Source organism: Electrophorus electricus, chromosome 8, assembly GCF_041902795.1.
Source record: "Electrophorus electricus isolate QZ-2024a chromosome 8, ASM4190279v1, whole genome shotgun sequence".
Lineage (NCBI taxonomy): Eukaryota > Metazoa > Chordata > Actinopteri > Gymnotiformes > Gymnotidae > Electrophorus > Electrophorus electricus.
This window is the reverse complement of record NC_137504.1, coordinates 30,305,416-30,326,725: the sequence shown is the minus strand read 5'-3', so window position 1 is coordinate 30,326,725 and position 21,310 is coordinate 30,305,416. Positions and strand designations below refer to the sequence as shown.

Below are 21,310 nucleotides of genomic sequence, written 5' to 3'. Positions count from 1 at the left end.
GCGTACTGCTAGTAGATCTCTCCTAAGTTGCTAGTCGCAGGTATGTTTCTAAACTCTCATGGTTACACAGAATACCAGGCAATGACTAAGAGATCCTCTGCCATTTGGTGACATCACACACACCCCCCACCCCAAAAGCCAAACTTCTTTAGACAGCTCTCACCGAAGCAGTTATATTCTGGCATTCTCGCCCTAGGTACACAGTTTGTCCAAATCTTCCCTGGCAATGCAGATGTAACATTTGTCATGTCAATAAAACTATTTGCACGGCATTGATTAGCTGCAGACCCTGAGGCTTCTCTGGGGGCTTCCTGCCAGAGAGTGAGAAAGAGAGCAGAGGCAGAGAGAGAAGAGGGACAGAGACTGTGTGTGTGTGTGTGGGGGGGGGCGGTGAATGAGAGCTGATTCACCAAACACAGATTGTGTCGCTGGTCTGTGCTGACTGGCAGGATGGTGCTCAGGGTGTGTGTGTGTGTGTGTGTGTGTGTGTGTTGTACAGAGCTGATACTGCACTCTGGAGATGGGTCAGATAAGGGAGCTGCTCTTCCCCTCCTTCACGCCACCGCTGCAGGGAGAACAGCCCCTGCTCCCCCAGGGAGAGTGACAGGGACAATGCCGGATGAGGATAAGGAGTGTGTGTGTGTGTGTGTGTGTGTGTGTAAAGATTTGCCCCGTTAGGTTCTTTGTCAGAAAGCAGCAATTAGCAATTCATTTATATACTTTCTTGATAAATTAAGTTGAAACCCACATTAAATTTTTTTTTTTTCAGTTCAGTTCAGTTTTTTTCTGTTTTGGTAAATCCATGATAATTTTGGTAGGCATAGCAATCACAGATGACGGAGACTGTTGAGGAAAAGTACTGTATTAGAAGATTATCATAGTGACCAACAGTGATATCACCTCTCGGCATGACGGTAAGCTCATTCCAGCCACTCATATGCAGACATCAGGCAGCCCGTCGGACTAAGCTACCAGTTTCCCCAACAGTAAACAGCAGTTCCATGATCCATAATGAGCCCATTATCACCCCTGATTAAAAGGCCATGAGAAAGTGTCCATCTCAATCAGATCTGACAGGGCGTAAAAGGAAAGCCAGCACTGAAGGAGAAGGAGAAGCCGGCGCTGACAGCCAGCGCCACCGCAGAAGAAAACGGCTGTGACCCCTAAAACTGCGTTTCTTAAGAGAAGTGACACACATAGGCAGAAGGGAGTGCAGAAATCGTACATAAAATTCCCCGGCTGGTTGAGGGGTGGTCCGCCCTTGGCCTCCGGCTTCTCTCATTCATCTGAGTATTAATAAAGACGGGCCAATTCCCCCCCTTAACTCTGCCACCACCCACGAAAATGAGCGGCTGACTTTGAATTTAGAGTGTTCATTAATAGGATATTATGGCCGATTGAGGAGCAGAGGGTGTGAGGACAAGGATGAGGAGCATCTAAGGATTTCTTAGGTAGTTGCCGAGCAGGTGGAATATTCAGAATACATAATCTATTTGTCTATGCATACATTTTATATATTCTGAATTATAGAAACTATATAGAATCTCTACATAATCTATGTTTTACTACTACAAAAAAATATTTGAGAATTGTCTAATTTGGTTGACATGTTAGTTGTTAGTAATTTGTCTTTAGATTTATTTAAAGTAGATTTAAATCTATGCTCTATCTTGGCTAGCAACGTGCAAACTTGAAGTTCCCAGTAACCTGTGACTGGCATGGAGAAAGAACAGCCATTAGCAGTTCTTGAGCCCTGTCTGTGCCTGGTTCCTAGCAAAATCACATAAGCATGCTGCATCTCTTGATTGTCATTCTGCAATAACATCTGACACTTTGGCCAGTGGATTGCTCACCCTGACTCCACGCACAAGTTTGGCTCTGCGCCTATGGCAGGCAGTGAGCAGGACAGTGGATGGACATAGGAGAGACGGACACGGGAGAGAGAAAGCGGCGCTGCTTCAGAGAGTGGAGGGCAGAGAGGAGTGTGGGATAAAGGCCCCACCCCTAAATCCCTAAGGACGAGCATGTATCACTCCATCTGGGGCTAATTCGTGTCAGAATCCATTGCCTGTATTGGGGCAGACTAAAGGCTGCCAAAGAAATAGTGAATAAAGTGGAGAGCAGTAGAGAACCTACTCTGTCAGAACCGACTCCGTCAGACTTTTACTCTTTTGTTGTATGGCTATGTTTGTTGTTGTTTTTTTTCCTTGATTCACTTAGTTCACTAAATGCCATGGAGTACACCATCTTTGTTTCAGCTGCTTTCAATCAGCAATTCAAGTAGTAACCTATAGTAGGCTATCACATTTTTCAGAGTTGCACAAACCAATAAAAGTATCAATAAAAATGATCTCTCAGGTTGAAGTAGAGGTGGCCCCCCACACCTGTAGCAAGATATCAAATTTTTTAAGGATTTGCGAGATCGTTTCAGAATGTCAACTGTCCAATTGGAGGCCACATGGTTGGTGTTTTTTTGAACTGGTTGCATTTGTGAACTGAGTGTCATGGTACAAAGAGCAAAGCAGGTATCTTTCAAACATCTGTCAGAATGAATGGTTGGTCTTGGGCAGTGTGCAGTAGGGTAAACGGGCACACGTGGCAGGCAGGGCAAACAGATGTGGGTTGCTGAACCAATGACTGTTAGAACCACATCATAGTGTAAAGTAGTACCCTTGGGTAGGACTGGTTGAACAACATCAGAGTATAACATAGTGCCCTTGTGTGTGACTGGTTGAACAACGTCAGAGTGTAACTTTGTGGCCTTTGGGTGTGACTGGGCATCCCAGCACAGCAAGAGTGAGGCAGAGCCCAGAGACTCCTCTTTACGTGTCAGACCCGACACATCTCTTTTCTGAGTTCAGGTCTCCTGATATCTTTACATCCATGACATCTCTGTAACACAAGGTCTGATTATTAGAAATAACTATTCCTACAACATTATAAATAAATGTCATTTCAAGTATATGTTTACGTGTGCAGATCAGTCAATGTATATACCATAAGCATGGCTCCATAGTCTGACCCTCAACTCATTTTGGCGTCAGGGTCAGAAGACATGGGCGAGGAAGAAGGAGAAGCACGGTAGTGGTGCCACATGAATTTCCAATCATCTCATGGATTGGCTAAAAACAACCTCTGAAGTACTGGATAACTGGAGAGGAGGGACATGGGGGGAACAAGGGATCTGTGGAGAACAGGTCAGAGCAAAGGCAGCCACCTGGGACGTCCACTGCCACATGACATCAGCGAGAGAGAGAGGTACACATTGGAGGTGTGGGGTGCCTGAATTGAATGAATAAAAAGGGTCAACACACTAGAAAATGCTACCACTTTCCCTGCAAAGCACAAGAGCAAAATGGTGTAACTCCACAAGTCATGAGCTCCTTAATCCGACTTTGATCAAAAGCCTTCCTAGGATGTGAATAAGGCAATGAGTCACACCCTTGCAGGAAAAATCATAGCAGATGAACATGTACGAAAGAAAAAGAAAGTGTAAGGGGGCCTGAAGAGAGTGAGAGAGCAAGTGAGGGGAGAGAGAGAGCTGGGAGCAGGTGAGAAGCAGGAGGGCAGATGGCAGCGAGAGCCCTCCACAAAGCTCTCGGCAGATCTATATTCATACGAGCGGCCCACCTTTGATTCTGAAGGGGATTACATGTTGTGTTCAAACACACAGGGGAGGCCGGCGAGGGAATGGGACCGGGGGGAGGGGGTCCTCAACAGGCCTAGAATGCAGTAGGCGCCCGGTTAAGGAGGTCTTCATTCAAGCTTAACTCCTTACGGCTCATTACGGATAATCCTTATTAGAGTTGGAGTAAAGCGGGTGTGAATGGGCCACAGGCGGATAGGAGGACATGTGTTACTATTGTGGCCGGGTGTAGCAGGTTAATCCTGATTCAGGGACCGGGGCTGGAGAGGAGGACTCGGCTGCTCCCCAACACCCAACAGGGGGGTGTGGTCTCCGGGGGGGGGGGTCTCCTTCACCTGCCCCAGGGGTCTTGGTGGAGGAGCTCCTGGGGCTTCCGTCGGCATGGCAACAGGCTCGAAGTGCAGTTCGCTCCATTGTGGGTCAACCCACTCGGCACCTTCCACGGTCACATGCAGATGGGATCACCAGGACAAGCTAAAAGAGACATAAATGCCAAAGGAGTTCTTTATTATTAAAACACAATAGCAAGGAAAATGACTTTGCATTGAGGCTTGAGGTGTAATCCCTCTGATGGTTGAAAGCAAAGTGAGGAAACATCACAAGTGTGGTTATGTCGAGCAGATGGTTCCCAACTCTGTCCAGGGGATGTGCCATGTTACTGCTCTGCCATTCCCGACAAAGCTTGGAGCCTCAGGACGAGTTCACAAAGACATTTCTGCACCTGAAAAAGTCCTTATGCACACTGCTGGCTTGCTGTAGACATCTTTGTGGAATTCATTTTGAAAACAAGTGAATGCAACTCCTAACTACACCAATACGAAACTGTAGCAATGCAGTACTTATCAGTTTTCATAATCTATAGTGCAGTTTCTTAATCAGGGTCCTGCAGGAGTTCTGCTCCAGGCATTTTACAGATCCTGCTTTGAGATGGAGTACTCTAAAATTTGCAGGACAGGAGTAGGGTTCTTCAGGGCCAGGACTGAGAAAATCTGCGACAGTGCTTCATTTTAGCCAGAAAGTTTTTACCAGTCATGTTTTTATCAGTTATATATAAATGATGTCTCCAAGCTAACCCTCAAAGAATGCTTCCTTCTGTGATGAATGGTGACGTCAGAGTATGTTCCATCAAGACTTCAATTCTGGTGAACTTTTTCAACAGAGAATGGCGTGTAATCCTCATGCATTGTCATGCTCCTGGACCATCAGTGCATTACTCACAATGAAACCAAGTGAAAAAGGTGTGATTTTGACAGATTAAAATGTTCTTGTGAACTAATTATTGAGCCTTTCATGTTATGCAGAAGCATCTTAGTGCAAGTAAACAAGAAAACTGCACAAGTCTGATAGTCTATAACACTTAAGTCATGAAGCCCATGATGTAGAAAGCAGCTGAACATTTTCAGTCCACAACAGCACCGTTTAAGGAATGTGAATACTTTCATACATATTTAATCCCAACGTAAATATTTATGTGAATGTTATACTAAAATTTACATAACATAAATTCGAAGTGTGTATGAATATCACACAGATCCCAAGTCCAATTTTACAGGTGTTTCTATCACAGCTCAGGATAACAAAAATAATTCTCCTTGAATGGAAAGGAAATGGCACCCCTTTCCCTCTAAGCAAGCTCCCTGGACAGCGGACTCTCGGCTGTAACGGGCTCCTCTGGAGCTCTGTTAGGTTGGCCTCATCAGTGCAGGCCGGAAATTAGTACCTGGCGTTCCCTCGTTAGAGGCCGTGGCTGAGGTGTTAATGGAAACCTCGCCAGCACGCGAGCTCCAGCTGTGAGAACAACGAAAGCTGGAGGAGAGAGACACAGAAGTGTTACTCTGTGACGCACCTGAGTGATTGTGCTGTGGTGTTGCCATGTCTTCCCACTGTTTCTTCTGTGTTACTTTATGTTTTTAGTGTTGCCATATTTTTTTGAAGTTATAAAAATAATGTATGGTAAGCATGTTGTATTTGTGTGTTGCGTGTCATGAGTAGCAGCCAAATGCATAGAACATAAGCATGTATGTACACTATGCAGTATACTAGTAAACATTTCTTTTTATTATTAAAAAAAACACACATGCACTTGTGTAACCAGCAGTCAGTACAGTGTTTAATATGCTTAAGGAAGGTGTGAAACTGAATTTGGCAGCTGTGACTGAACATTATGAGGAACCGTTCCAAACCTTTAACCCCCTAATACACTTTGTAATAACAATGTGATGGGTTTGATTAAGCACAAGCGTGATATTACCCTATTCTACTATGGTGAATAAATCTTCCCCAGTGGTAACTTGCTTGCTAGTCTGACAGCACAATGCACATGTCAACACCAAAAGAGCCACTGCTCTCTAAATGCCAAGTAGGATGACGCATATAAATGCTATTGTCCCATGGTCCCATCTGAGATCTGTGCTCTCACTAGTTCATCAGGGGCATGTCTGACACTGCTGCTTCAGGAGGGTTTGTTAATACCAGCATGTGTAGAGAACAATGTTACCATACAAGGTCATCTTAAAATGCAGCATAGACCATCAGATGTATCCCACAAAAAAGGGCGCTATGTCAGGTACCCTGCGTCACTCTGTGGGCTTCTATTCTTTCATTACTTAACAGATAAAACTTCTTCCTTGGATTATTCTGAACCATTTAATAATATCAGCTTTCCAGATTAAGCCTAGAATATAGACTAGACTAGACTAAAGAATATTTTGAATGATAATTCACTACTGGCATGGCAATTTAGTCCAAAATTAGGTTTAATTCATTTCTGAGACAACAGCACTATAAGTAATAATTGCAAAGTGTGCCCAGTTACACAGACTGATGTCAGAAAATCTGACTGATGTAAATAATTTTGTGCATGTCATAAAAGCCAAGAAATACTGGAACAGATACAGCTCACACCTGTGCTTCTTCAGAAACATCGGCAGATCACCTCAGGTCTTACCACACCGTCGCACACACTGTCTTCGTTTAGACATTCTGCGCCTGGAGTAAAATCACCCTAGCAGGGTTTAAACACACATACGCTGCACCCCATCGAAACGTAATTAAATTAGGGAGTGACACACATCGGCGCGGCAGCGCCTGTTCGTTTCTCCGTTATTAGAGTGGGAATGCTCCACGCTGAGCAGGCGCCGCAGAGCGGCTGCCTCTGCCTTTCCTCTCTGCTGCGTGCGTGTGTGCGTGCGTGCGTGCGTGTGATGAGAGGCTTTGGAGACAGAGCTTTCTGGTAAAAAAAAAGCCTGATCTCGGGTAGGCTGTGCTTTCCTTGTTGGATTAGAGCCACATCTCACACACACACACACACACACACACACACACACACACACACACACACAAACACACACACACACACACACACACACACACACACACAGAGACAGAGTTTCAGCTGAAGAAGGACGACTGGGCTACTTCTATGCATGTTTACTGTAGCCTACTGAATCGTGAGGCTTTGTTAAGTACTAGTAAGGTGGAATTTTGTGATATGTGTGAAAGCCATTTCAAATGTACCAACAAGCTAATAATTATCCTGTTCACTTTTGAACATGACAGTCGCGTAAAATCTATAGTAGCTTCTCCTGAGGGCTGACAAAATGTGTCTAGACCTAGTTTTGTTGCGCTGTGATTCAGTAGCCCATTCTGCTTAAAAAAGAAAAAGAAAAAAGAGGACACACTGAAACAACGTTGCCTACTTTTCCCGAACACCAGAACAGTGCCAAAATTACCCACTTAAATCCTACTGACTGCGGCGAATGTCTCTCTGTAGCAGCTTGCTTTGTTCGCAGTCTGTATCTGCGTGCCTTTTGTTACGCGCAAAATTGCAGTGGGGAAAAAAAAAAAATCTTCCCCCTTTAAGGGGACACATTATGGCCACATTATAGCATAAGAGACGCACAGCAAGTGCCATTCAGGTAAGGGCAATTCAGAAATTTTCACTGTTCAACAACTTAAACGACCGGTAGCGAGCGTTGTCGGCGCCGTTCAGGACGTGGTGGAATCAATAAGTGGCGTAATTGGGGATGATGGGCCGACGTAACGCGTCGTGGCGGGACATGGCTGTGTAAACACTCATTATCCCAAAGGAAGCTAGCCGGACACAGTCACGCGGCTGTAAAGGTACAGGTGAAGAGGAAGCGCGCGGCGCGGCAACCGCAATCTGCCATAATCACCTCTCTATTTTGCTAACGGCAAACAGCTCTCCATTCTGCCGTTTTGAGTGGCGGGCAATTTGCTGCGGTTTGGCGACTTGTTAGTGTACTTATATTGTGTTTTGTATATATTTTTTTAATTTTACAGATTGGTTCTTCTAAAAATGTTTTGTTTTGGGTTGTGATAAGCAAATGAAGATGAACGATCTTTTTTTGAATGTCGATAATTTTCTCCTTTTTAAAGTGTGATGACCGCTTTTATACAGTCGTGAATTTGAATATAAGTATAAAACTAGTCATCTATGTACAAGTAGTAGTAATTCTATAAATCAACTCGTGTTTATTTATTTATTTATTTGTTTGAGTTTTTCCCAGCTTTTTTTTTTCCCAGGAGCTATTCTATATTAACAGATGTATTGCAATGCCATAGTTATTGACTGCTTTGATAAAGTCTAAACTGTAGTGCTCTTAATTTGCCTGAACACCTGTGATTAATTAGTAGATTAAGGAGTATCAGCATCACTCTCTTGGGCCCTGAAATCAATTCTGCCTAATTAACAGGAAGAGCACTCCAATAGAGAGACACCTCATTGAGATGCTTATGCCACTCAGACTGATACAACGTTACCACCATTATGGCAATTACAAATGGCTGATGGTGCTCTAAAAAGGGAGAAGAGCATGAAGAGACCCTTAGCTGGACCCTCTCTATGGAGGGGTGGTAGTATAGGTCAGGGCCTGCGTAGATCCTCTGTTACAGTAACATTTCTCTAGAAAACTACATGTGGATATATAGTATGAGATATGAATCAAAAATGTACTTCCGTGGAAGTATTTTACGAGGACTTGGGGCATAGTAAATGAAGAAGCCATTCTTACATCTGACTACAAGCCTCATGACCTCAAAGCTCAGTTAACAATGTCAAGAGACACACGCAAGCATCTTTAGACCACAGATGAAGTCGTTGATGAATGGTGAATATAAATGTAAAACTTGATAGGAATCAACTGAAGGCTCGAGCATGTTTATGAAAGTCGCGTGTTTAACACTAGACAAGCCTGTAGAGGTAATGGTGCTTGAACACGCTGGATCGGACCAGCTTATGGATAATGTAATCAAGGAGACAAGCACTAAACTCAAGGTGCTGAAATCAGGATAGAATTTGTGATTGTGTCCACAGTGACAACTTCTACTTTCAAAATTTGTTAAATTCAAATTCTGTTAAAATGGAACCTGAAATAATATAATCTCCAATCAGCATGAAGAACTGGCTTCAACCAATAAGAGGCTTATTTAATACCAAAAAAAAAAAAAAAAAAAAAAAAAAAAACAACCCACAAGCATGTCACACAAAATCACTGTGTACCAGTGTTGTCCTATTTATTTCCTCCTGTATTTACAATAAAGCTGTTCATAAGCTGAAACGAGCGACATAATAGGACAGAAAAATTGAACGTTAGGGAGCATATGCAGTGCTTTGCCCCATGGTAAAATCCAATTGAGTTACTTATTCTCCAGAAGCAGATCGATTAGATGTGCCTGCCAATACAAACCCAGGAACTGAAACATTCATTTTATGGCACATTACTGCTTACACCACGACAGTGCTTGTGACCAATGACTGAATTCAACAGATCACTTACAAGTGGAACAGGCAAGTGGCACCCCCCCACTCCCTCCCATGCTCCTGTTCCAGGGAAAACACTACAAATTGAACAAATAATGCTATGCAGTAGCGATATTAGAATGCTTTAACAGTTTGGCTAGCATGGACAATAGACACTAGGCAAGTTTTTTTTTTTTTTAAAGTTTTAAACATTAAAGCTGTAGGGGTGTCGTTAAGTACCCAAAGCTTCATGTGGATCTGTGTAGACTTGCTGTTCTCTGTTATTGCATGGTGTTGTCTGTACTGTAGATGTTTGTGTAGACTTGCTGTTCTCTGTAACTGCATGGTGTTGCATGTACAGATGTGCAGATGTTAATGAAGACCTGTGTAGCCTTGCTGCTCTCCAATACTGCATGGTGTTCCAGATACTGCAGATATTGATGTGGACCTGTGTATACGTGCTGTTCTCTGTTACTTTACGGTGTTGCATACACTGTAATGTTCATGTAGACCTGTGTAGACTTGCCTTATAAATGCTCCATTACTACATGGTGTTGTGTGTAGTGTAGATGGTGAGTGCATTAAAGCCCCTCCTAGTGGCTGCAAAGCTGATGCTGTCCACAGCTGAAGTTTTTCTGCTACTTTGCTTAGACAACAAGCCTCTTGAGCAGACTGAAGAAAAGGTGGGTCCTTCCAGACTCAACAGACCATCTTTCCGGTTTGAGGTCAGTCTCCAAAAACCCCAGTCACAACAGCCCCTTTCCCCGGGGCCATGTTTACCAGACAATTAATACATTAACCCACGACAAAGACTTTGATGAAGCACCCTCGTCACCCTGCTCCCTGCCTCAAAGGTAAGAGGAACCCGGGCCAAGCCGCCATCAATATCCCTGACCTCTGCCTTCATCTTGCCATACAGTGAAAGCGCTCATAACTCTCCCGCTCCATGCATAGCCTTTGCTGCTGAGGACGGCCATATTTCCTGCCGTAGTCACATGACCCCCAGTACAGTGACAACCCCTCCTGCTGAAACAGTGTATGAAGGACATGGTGAGGTCGGCGACTGACGGAGCATATAATACACTCATAATATGGGAAACAAATTTAGGTATAATTTTACATTTTTTCACTTTTTCTTACTGTTTAGTGGTAGTGATTTAAGCCTTTTGTTGAAGTCTTCAAGATACAGTTTTCTATCTGTTCATTTCTACTTGAAATTGTCTTCACTGTATATAAACGAAGATTGAGGTCTAGAAATGAAATCTCTGCTATTTGCATAAATACAGTACTCTTCCAATTAATCCCTAATAAGATACGAAACATTAAAAGGCTTTTTCAGTGTAGATGGATGTTGGGAAAGAAATTAGAATGGTGTTTGCCTAGGGACAAGGGAAATAGAAGAATTTTTTTCTTTTTATTCCTAGTGACCCTATTAAATAAATTACATTCATTAAAGTTATTGTTTCGGGTTGACACAAATGCAGGGCTGCACAATTGAACGCCTAGATTCTATGCAGCCCATGGGTACACAGTAAGACCTAGTTCATTCTCTGTGCTGGGTTATGGAAAAACGATGTCTAGTTTGGTTACAGCACTGAAGCAACATGACGTGCTTCACAGACATTTCATAACCACATTTCCCCCTTTCTCAGTTTTTTTTAGCCAAATCATGAGATTTGAATCAGACCGCCAAATGGGCTCAGGTACCCAGAACCCCCATGTGCCCTGCGATGCATGTAATGAGCAAGCAGGGTGAGATCGCTGTCGGGCAGCTGTGAGCATGCAGCAGGTGAATGGGAGGACGCCATGCCAGCTGCAGTCGGGAAATCTCAGCCCCAGCCTGCCAGACGCCAGGATTACCCAGCCGCTCGCTGCCAACCCCAACCTGGCAGCCAGGGAGCCATGCCAGCAGCGAATTCAGGATTTCACATCGGTTTAACCACTCCAGAGATAAAAAGCATCTTCTGGCAGTGCTCTGTGGCAAAATGTGTACAGTGGTATTGAAAACAAAGCCCTCTGGCATTCCCAAAAATGCTTAGCTATATTAATTGCTGAGTGGAGCATTGTCAAATGCAAAATGTGGAAAAAACAAACAAACAAAACAATACAAAAAATTAGAGAAACGATCCTGATTACACTCGAATCCAATTCCAGATACAGAACAATCTTAGTCTTGAACAAGGATTTCCTAGTGGAAAATCACAATTAACCATACAATTTACAGGGCTTTAGATTTGACTAGGCTTAATCTAGGAACTGGAAGCCATTTGGAGTGTAAACCTCTCCCCACTGTGCCACCGGATCTCTCTTCTCCCAGTTAGCTGACTGACTGACTGGGGTGTGATAATGAACTGCAAGAGGGTTAAATAGAGGGGACCCCACCTGATGGGGCCGTTCAAGACCCCCCTGCCGTCTCGGGCCATTAAGGACGGAAGGGTATGGGAGGCTGGGGGTTCCATGCTTCTCTGGGGGAGCACTATCCAGATTTCCTTTTTTAGCTATTCTCCATTAACTCCCTCCACTACATTTACAGGACTCCTCTGTAATGGCAGCCAGTGGGGTCCTTATGTTGAGTCAGAGGCAGGAGTACAAAAGGGCTCCTGATTTGTATGCTGAGGTCCCATATAGTTCAGCTCTTCCCTCTGCCGGTCATGGCAGTACCCCTGACCTGCGTGTTTCAGTGTTCACTGCAGCTTCAACACACCCGATAAGGGTAATTAGTTGATTAAGAAGCACTGAGTCGAATCATGAGTGTTAGAACAGGTAAATTACAACCCAGGAGCAGAGCTGGGAACATTACAAAAAAAAAGTCAGCAATGAATGTTATGTGGACACGGTACTATCAATGTGAAGAATCAAGTGTTTATCTGTTAATTGGTAGAAAACAACAAACAACAAACATCCATGTCTGCTGCACAGCCAGAAAACCTTAAAGATGCTCAGAGAAAAATCGCATCCACCACTAAGCAATGACCACAACATGCAAAAAGACCATGAAGGCCATAATGGCCTGTGGAGTGAAATCTGGCACAGAAGGAAAGGAGGCCATTTGGCTGCATACGGTGGGCAGGAAAGACAGACTCGAGAGCTAATTTACAAATAACAGACCCTCGTAAATCAGGGCTGTGGTGGGGAGTCGATGAGGAGAGCTAATCAATATAGAGCCCTGTCCTCACCACAGCACAGGAACCACTGCACACGCTCCTGTGCGAGACTGAACAGTCTGGGTTCAGCGTGAGCTGAGTGTTATGGCTGCAAGGTAACAAGCAAGCGAGTGGAAACTACTGTGTTGCAGTAGTTAGCTGAGAGAACCAAAACGATTCTTTCACATGTCCAGACATTAGTCTCCAAACTGCACCTTAAAACAAAGGCTGTGCATACATCTGTACAAACCTGGAATTCTCCTGCATGTCAGTGTGAAAGAAAGGCTGGGTGTTCATATCCCAGAGGGTAGCGGGCTTCTTTCCTAAACTGCCATTAAGCCATATAAAAAAACAAATGGCACTCTAATGTCAGAGATCTTGGAATACAAATGGACAGATTATGGAGACAACAATTAGGCTTTCACTTTGGACAAATTAATCAAAGGACTGGAAGAACCCTTCTTGATAATGCCTGCTGCCAAAAGCATCCAATATTGATATCTAATTAGCCAATCAGAAGGTGCAATATTAAATATTTACCACAACCAATCAGCCATGCATCAGAGGCATGTTTAGCAAATGGCAGTGTCGAAGGCAATCTGATCAAAATACCCCCCACCCCACAATTGCACCTATAGGAAATTTTCAGTTAGACAGCTCATTTTGGCACCATGGAAACCTAGCTAAACATGTGGCCAAACAAATCCAATGAGCATTAAACAATTAAACAAACAAAACTTTAACATAAATACATCAAGAGCATCATACTTCAAAAGCACTCATAATGAGTGCTGTCCCACATGCCCAGACGGCTGGATCACCCCCTGGCACGTTAGCACCGTTACCCATTTCTCACTGGCCATTCGCTCAACGCTAGTTGTGGTCACGCCAGTGGGTGGCATGGTGCTGAAACTAGCCCTGGGGAGAGGGCGGCTGCTATGGCCATTAATTCCCCACACCTGGCACAATGGCACAGCCACGCGGTAATTGGATGTGGGTGCCTCCGGGTCCCTTTCTTTACATTAATCTGCCTCGCGGCCTTCTCTCTCACCCTCTAGACGTGGTCACGCTGCCCCTTTTAAAGAGCTGGTGTGAAGTGCAAAGATGGATGCTCAGTGGACTGAACACTCTCAATCCAGCATGCCATCTGGATCAAGAAAGATGCAGTGTATGTAGTGAACACTGAATTTACATTTATTTACTACTCATTTACATTTATGGCATTGAGCTGATACTTTTATCCAAAGTGACTTACAATTATGTCTGAATACAACTTGAGCAATTGAGGGTTAATGGCCTTGCTCAGGGGCCCAACAGTGACAACTTGGCAGTGGCAGGGCTTGAACTAGCAACCTTCCAATTACAAGTCAAGTACCTTAACCACTGAGCTACCACTGCCCTATCATTTTTATCTGATCATTTGCCTCTATTTGCCTATGTTGTTCCATACCCAAATCAACAGGTGCCCAACAGCACCCTGCAGACATCGTAATCTCCAAGCAATTAGCCATCATGTGCTCTCCTTTGCTTCTTGTAAACTGCCATTTAGGTGAGCTAAAATAAACTGTATTCAGCATGCCACGAATTTAAGATCAGAGATGTTCACTGGTGATTTCGCTCGAGGTATGTGTGTGTGTGTGTGTGTGTGTGTGTGTCGGGGGGGGGGGGGGTATGGATCGATGAGGGTGACACTTCCCTGAATAGCAGACAGAGGAGCTATTATGGAGGAATCATGATGTATGCCACGAGAGGCCAGGGCCAGAGGAAGGGACAGGGAAGGATTGATGGAGGGCACATACGTCAGCCTTCAGCAACCATGCCCCCTCTTAAATATGGTCAATAATGTGCCTTACACTTTCAATCCTCTCATCCATATGTTTTGGCATATCACTGACCAAGACATGGATGCACAGTACTGGAGTGCATTGTATGGACGGATCCTACATCTGCTGTGTTCGCCTTCATTTTATCACCTGAAGCAGGGATATATAGATCACGCTCTGTAGTACTGGCCACTCTGGCTTTATCTCTGCAGTGCCATGTTGGGAGTGATGCATGCCAATCCCTCCAGGTCTCTGTTACGACTATCGCCAGTGTTGGTCATTGATTCGTCAAACAGCCCCTGGGTAGATCTGCTACGTTGCTGCCGCCCGCTCAGCGTCTGACCGCAGGGCTGTGATGCACACGCAACCCCCCACTCCACCCCCATGCTTGGCCTGATAGACAAGCCATCCACAGTCCATCAAAGAGAACAGAGAAGAAGAGAGCAAGTTCAGCCTCATCGCTGGCTGTGTGCTGTGTCAGCACCTCGAGGGCTAATAGGAGCACTCATACCATATACATCACAAAAGCCATTTGGCCTTCATAAGTCTTAAAAAAAATTGTCACTGTGTACCACTCAGTCACTGTCTCTGTTTAGTCAGTATTTATTTCTAGTTAGTTACTATTTAAACCATTAAGCAGGGTTCCTTGAAGCCTCAATGGAGCTTTGCTGAAAGAGTGTCGGACAGAATGTGAGAGTACTGCATGTCCTGCAGTGTGGTAACAGTACGTCATCTGAACACCCCTCACCCCCACACGCCTGCCAAGGTGGCGGCCATGAACCACGGTCAGCGCGTGGGGCGACTGGGCCAAGGTGGACCTGGGGTGAGCACACCATCTAAATACTAATCAAACACCGTTCACGGGCGCGTGCTGCCCCGCCCCCCTGGAGGGCCTGTGCCCTTCTGGCTCTTCGCCATGGCAACCGCAGTCTCATTTTCAGAGGTGTCATGCTGCATTACCGTCTAACCGTCTCTCTCTGGTGCACATACTCACACGCATGCACGTCTGCACACACACACACACACACACACACACACACACACACACACACAGATTGTTCACTGCTCAATGTTTCCAATTCTCAGAAAACTTTGAATATGGCAATGACTGAATGTCAGAATAGCTTCTGAAATAAAACACCTTACACTCTTAGAAATCTTAACTAGAAATACACAGCTTGAAGCTCACATAGTATAAAACAACAATTTACTTTTTTTTTTAAATCAGTAACAATATATAATATAACCTAGTAAAATGACAAGATATGATAACTAGTTTCTAGCATTGCCCCCGTATGATAGGAAGACATCATGACAGCTATACACAGGCATTTTAGGACTAGACCTCTCTGCATGGCATCAATCCAGACAGTATTTGTTTACAAGTGTTTCAGTAATTTGGCACATTAGGGAAGCCTTCACCTCCTGTGGGCAGGAGAAGCAAAGGGAAATATGAGAGAGAGAGAGAGAGAGAGAGAGAGAGAGAGAGAGAGAGAGAGAGAGAGAGAGAGAGAGAGAGAGAGAGAGAGAGAGAGAGCGAGAGAGAGAGAGAGAGAGAGAGAGAAGCCGCCTGCCAGCCGTTCCTTTGTTTTGTGCCAAATGGTTTCCCTGGGCTGTCGCTCCCAGTGACAGCCCACGAACACAGTGGTGAGACACGCCACACAGCCCTGGGCTAACGTCTCAACCTGGAGAAGCAGCATTGAGGGCCAGGGAATGATAGCGCCCAACTGGAAGCCTGCCATTCGCAAAAATGCTGGGAACCTTAAAGAGCTGGACATCAAAGGGTAGCTGGGCCAAAACCAAAGAAAGAACAGTTTGGGCTTATTTCTTCAGGCTTGAGGCATAAGTAACAATATAGATTTTAAAATCATGTTGAGTGCCCATTCAAACTGCCCCCAACTACCACTCTAAAAACTGAGGGAGACAAAGCCATCAGATAATCTGCTAACAAGTCCTGGATGTTCTTTAGTTATGAGAAGCAACAAAAATGGTTGAGGGTTAGTTTGGGAGAAGCGCTTTGGGAGAAGCGCTTTCTCTACACTCCGCCCAGACATGCAAGCTTCTTGCTGCTCTGCTTCCATTGCAACTTTGAAATGGAGAAAATTGTGAAGACGAGAAGACTGGAATTATATAGTTTCTAATTAACTAGTAAAGACCAAAGATAACTAAAAAGTATAAGCGAGGGGATAATAGGGCTTTGTCTTTTTATAAAGCGCATTAATGTAGGTTTGGTTTGTCCAAAGGTTCTTTAATATCTGCCTAAATTATGTATCGATACACACCCACTTCCAATCAACTAAAAAAAGGCTCAATACCCATCAATCCAACCAAAAATGAAGGAGCACATTTCAAAGCTGTTTAAGCACCAGTTTGCAGTGATCATTTTCCTCTCGGCCTAGCATTAGTTTAGCACACACACGGCACCCTGTTGCCCTGCCAGTCCTCCTGGGAACTTGCACTGAGCAAATTAGCTAATAGCTCACCATCTATAATGAACTAAAACATGGCCATAGGAAATTTATGAAAAAAGAATTTTCAATTGTGTGAGGGAGTTGCCACATTTTGCATGCAGGGGTCACAGAGGGAGGTGTGAATGAATGGGTGAGTGTGGCAGAGAAGGAAGGCGGGGGGCGTGTCACTTTGAACTTCAGTTTTTCCCCAACTGAAAAACATTCAGTACAGGTTAATGCTTGACCTGAACTTACAATTTAGTTATATTGTGGTACAATACACTGCTAATAACCTCCAAGCCATTCTGCACAGAAAAGGGCTTAGTCTAAGCACTACAAAATTCAACACATTCAAGACAAAATTGTCCTTTCTCGCGCGGCTGAGCCATACTGCACGTCAATTCGGATGTTCTGTTTCCGGAACCTGCTGCGTGACCCCCGCCGGTTCCTGCCTCAAGCCTCCACCTCCGGAGCTGGCAGGTCCAGCCGAGCGGTTTCACGCTCCGCTGTTCCGTTCCCTCGCCGCCCGCCGTTGCATATTAAGCGGATTAACGGGAGCGCGGTCTGAGGGTGGGGAGGTTGGCAGTGTTATGGTAGCACCAGGCAGCTCCAGCTCCGGAGTAACGGGAGGAACCCTCATAACCGGAGCTGACAACCTATGGACAAATTCAAAGTACGAGAATGATAGACAACTACTAACTGTTAATGTCTGGATCTAAGTTTTGAATGTTGGCTAACGGCGAAAACGGTGCGAATCTGCAGGGCCTGTACGACCGAAGGGTGCATCTAGGAAGTCCACACGAGAACTAGACATTTTGGTGTTTAATCTACCCTTTGTAATTATTAATGCCTCGGACGGGCTATGGAACGCTCCTAGGCAAAAGACGGAACCATTTTACATGGGCTAACTCGCACGACTCTGACAAATCTGAGAAGGGCTGTCGTCCTCACACGATGCTGCAAATCACTCTCCCTTGTAAAAATCACAAAATGGGTCATTACGTTAAACTGTCTCCTCTAACGTCTCGTTCTCCCTAGCTGCCCCAAGGCTAAAAAGAGAGATACTGAGAGGTCTAATGGCCTTCGGTATTAGCGGGTTAATCGTCCTGTCCCTGCTCTCTGCGGGCTTGCCTGCGGAGGCTGTTCTCGTTTAATTGTGGACTGTCCCATTCTGTGTCCTCCGTTCGCTCTTTAGCCAATACCCAGTACACAAAATGCTAAAGGAAGCAAAGGTATTTCGCTGTACTTCATCTTAAAGTCACCCTTGTGGGCTTCTGGCCCAGGATCAGCCGTAATCGCCCGCGTCCTATCCTTTAAATATCGTGGGACCCACGAAACTGAACACAGATCAGTGACAAAAGGGAAACGAGAAAGATGCTTGAGATAAACGTCTTGCAGCTGTAAGAGGAGCGCTGGCGTGCAGTGCCACCTGTTGACAGACCTGCTGTACTGCAGATAAAAGGTTACAGCTCGATCATTAAGACGAAAATAAATTGTTTTAAATAAGAAACTGCTAAGTCTTATATAAAACAATCTTTACAAATATTAGAGACCACAAAGATTCTGTGTGTTTGGCCAGTAACAGTGATGAGTACCACTTAATTAAAACCTTTTTGGTTTGTCTTGGTTACATTTTATTTTCACCCACTTTTAGCCAATTCTCAATGTAATAGTGTGTCTCTTCCCCTCCTCATAAGAGTCTAGATCTGAGAAGAAATACTAAACCACATTGATTCATTGAAAGAATACATACAAACAGGTTTTAACTTTATGATAATGCAAATAACACTTTGTAACTTGGCAGTCAAGCAAGTCACATCACACCGTTTGTGCATAAGAGCTCTCAACATTCCATGTTTTGCTATTTTCTTACAAAAAGACACTGGCAAACCACAAGCTGAGAAAGCATCAGCAGTCTCCACTTCCTGATCAATGGGTCCTCTCCGGCTTCCTGATGCCTAATTGATGAACTAATCCAGTCATTAAACGCTGCAGGGAGCAAATAGGAGACAGTCCAAGTAAATAAACCATTACCAGCATCGTCAGGCAGCTGTGCGTGAGGAGAGGAGAGAATGCAGGAGGATTCCTGGTGGGACAAAGAGGCAAGTAAGAATTAAAACTCAACTTTAAACGAAATAAAGTCTATTGCACAGCAGCTATGGCTTGCTGGGCTAGCATGCCACGCAACTTGATTTATTGCAACCGTTAGGAGAGCGATGCTAGCACACCTGTGGCTACAGAGACATTAAGGGAGTCAACGGCGGGGTGCAGGTCTCTTCGGGGAGGAATGGTGAGCCAGACGTCACACAGCTCCCGCAGGTCACGAGACAGGCCGTAACCCTCACCACCTGCAAGCACATGGGGAGACGTTGGCGGACGAGGGATGGACACGTGCAAAGGCACTCGCAGTTCCATGGCAAACTTGCATAGAGACACACCCATGAGTAGCAGTGAGGGTTTGGACATCTCGAAGTTGGAGCACGGCACGATGGAGGCGCCGGAGCTGGCCTCCACGGACCCGATGGTGCCAATCACCTGCCATCCCTGCCCTAGTTTCACCTGCGGTGTTAGAACACAACCGCATCATCAGGCGGGGAAGTGGAGTTCAGATGAAATGAGTGGAATGGACATGTATCAGGGAACTGGTAAAGCATACAAGTCAGTTTTGGGATTTAGGTCCTTCACAGATACAGGAACAAAACTATTCAAAGTGTTAAACAAATCTTGTCTGACTCGTGTCTACCCTCTACAGGCTAAAAATGGAAGGCCTGTGTAAGTGTGCTGAAAATCCTCTACCTTTATTATATCAGACAAGTTATCATAGCCATACACGTCAATGATCTCCATCACCCCTGAACTGGCTTTGCTCACCACTGGGGTTAGTGGGCAACTGGGAGAACACAAAGAACACATTTAAACACATTATTGGTAATATTTAAAGCTGAGACACAGTGATCATAAGGAAGTCCAAAGAGGCTATTGTCACTTCACATATGAAAAATATGCAATAAGCAAAAATGTTTCTACCTAATATCTGTCATAACATATTATGCATAAATAGAAATTAAGACCCACTCTTTAAAAAAAAACATACACACAAACCTGTTCCGAATGCTACTAGCTACTCTGTCCACTCCAAGAAAATAGGCAGAACGGAGAATGGAACCGAGGTTCATTGGATCCTGCACTCCATCCAGGATGAGCCACAGTGGATGCCGGTGTCTGCCTGGCTGAGGGCTGGTGGGCTTTTCCTCAGTGACGAAGCCAAGGGCGCTTGCCTGAAGGCACACCCCCTGGTGGACCACGCTGCTGGTCATCTTCTCCAGCTCCCGCTTGGTGGCACGTTGAATGGGAACTCCGCGGCTCAGAGCTGCCTCGCAAACCTTCTGCACAGCTTCCCTTGGCCGCCCCTCTGCGTTCTTCACAAAGAGCCTACTTGGGTTCCGTCTGCCCTGACTCAGGGCCAGCAGACAAGGGGCCACACCGAACACCATCTCGTCCTGTTTGTCTCCCCCAAGCCGGGCGCGAGCAGCCCTACCCTTTTGGCTGCCCTTGACAAGCTTTGCAGTTCCCGCTTCCTCCCAGTCTTCCTGACTGAGCTTGCGAAGGTCCGAGGACACTCTGCTCTCGGCTCTAGACCTCCTCTCAAAAAAGGGAGGTGACATGGGCTCTCTTTGCGATCTTTTTGTTGATGGAAAAACAGTAGTCCTTGAATGATTACCAGAGGATGCGAAAGGATTACGTTTCGACCGCTCAGATAGATTGTAACCAGCGTCTCGTGGCCAAAGAAGCCTTTTGGTGGCGTGATAAGTAGCATGTTGGGTACCACCAGAGAACATTACTATTAATAACATCTCCCTTGACGAATATCCATTATTTCTTATAATACCGGAGCATCTGCACACTGCTTTCCACATTATTAGTTGAAGTAAGGTCTGTAGGATTTATCTGTAACAGTGTAATAATTACAAATAGGTCAGTATTTTATCCTTTTACAGTTCCGCTTTGATGGAAGATTAACAACCCGCTTGTTGACGCAGTTCCACAAAAACTGACAAACTACAACATGTATTTGCATGAACGCAACAGTAGTGGCTAGGTAAGTTAGTTTAGCTAGCTGTTGGCCCTTCAGTATGCGTAACGTTAAAAAAGTCAGATATCATAGGAGGAAGCTACTTAGACAAAACCATGCATTTCTTGTTCGTAACATATCCATTCCGTATAAACACTACACTGCTTGACAACTAGCGTTAGCTGGTTCGTTAACTCCGACTGCAAATCACTTACATGTGAGGCATGTGGGTCTGTAGTAAGAGCGCGCTTTCGTTGCAAACAGTAGTTCCGGGATGCCGTTCCAAGATCAGTTGGGGGTCACTGCTTATAGGCTATAGTTATCGCTTTACAATTTAATAATACTGATCCATAACCAGTGTTTTGACAATCGCCGAGCCCTTGCGGCGCATGCGCACAAGACAGTTCCGCCTTCG

The 21,310-nt window shown here is 44.9% G+C and overlaps 1 protein-coding gene across 4 annotated transcripts; it reads right to left on the bottom strand.

Annotated features, from left to right (window-relative positions):
- Positions 1-629: 629 nt before the first annotated feature.
- mrm1 (mitochondrial rRNA methyltransferase 1 homolog (S. cerevisiae)) lies at positions 630-21,266 on the bottom strand. Of its 4 annotated transcripts, XR_014124904.1 has the most exons (8): positions 21,111-21,266; positions 19,926-20,771; positions 19,620-19,713; positions 19,262-19,382; positions 19,052-19,171; positions 18,858-18,909; positions 2,998-4,120; positions 630-2,892 (listed from the first exon to the last, which is right to left on the bottom strand). XR_014124904.1 is itself a non-coding variant. In XM_027023755.3 (7 exons), exons 2-6 carry the CDS (start codon positions 20,738-20,740, stop codon positions 18,866-18,868), a joined length of 1,194 nt encoding a protein of 397 aa, XP_026879556.2. In that variant the 5' UTR covers positions 20,741-20,771; positions 21,111-21,266; the 3' UTR covers positions 16,396-17,479; positions 18,858-18,865. The 4 variants fall into 4 exon arrangements, 3 of the variants coding, with proteins under 3 accessions (XP_026879556.2, XP_035382633.1, XP_035382632.1); XM_027023755.3 differs by lacking the exons at positions 630-2,892; positions 2,998-4,120 and adding an exon at positions 16,396-17,479; XM_035526739.2 differs by lacking the exons at positions 630-2,892; positions 2,998-4,120 and having other exon boundaries at positions 17,498-18,909.
- Between the last annotated feature and the right edge of the window lie 44 nt (positions 21,267-21,310).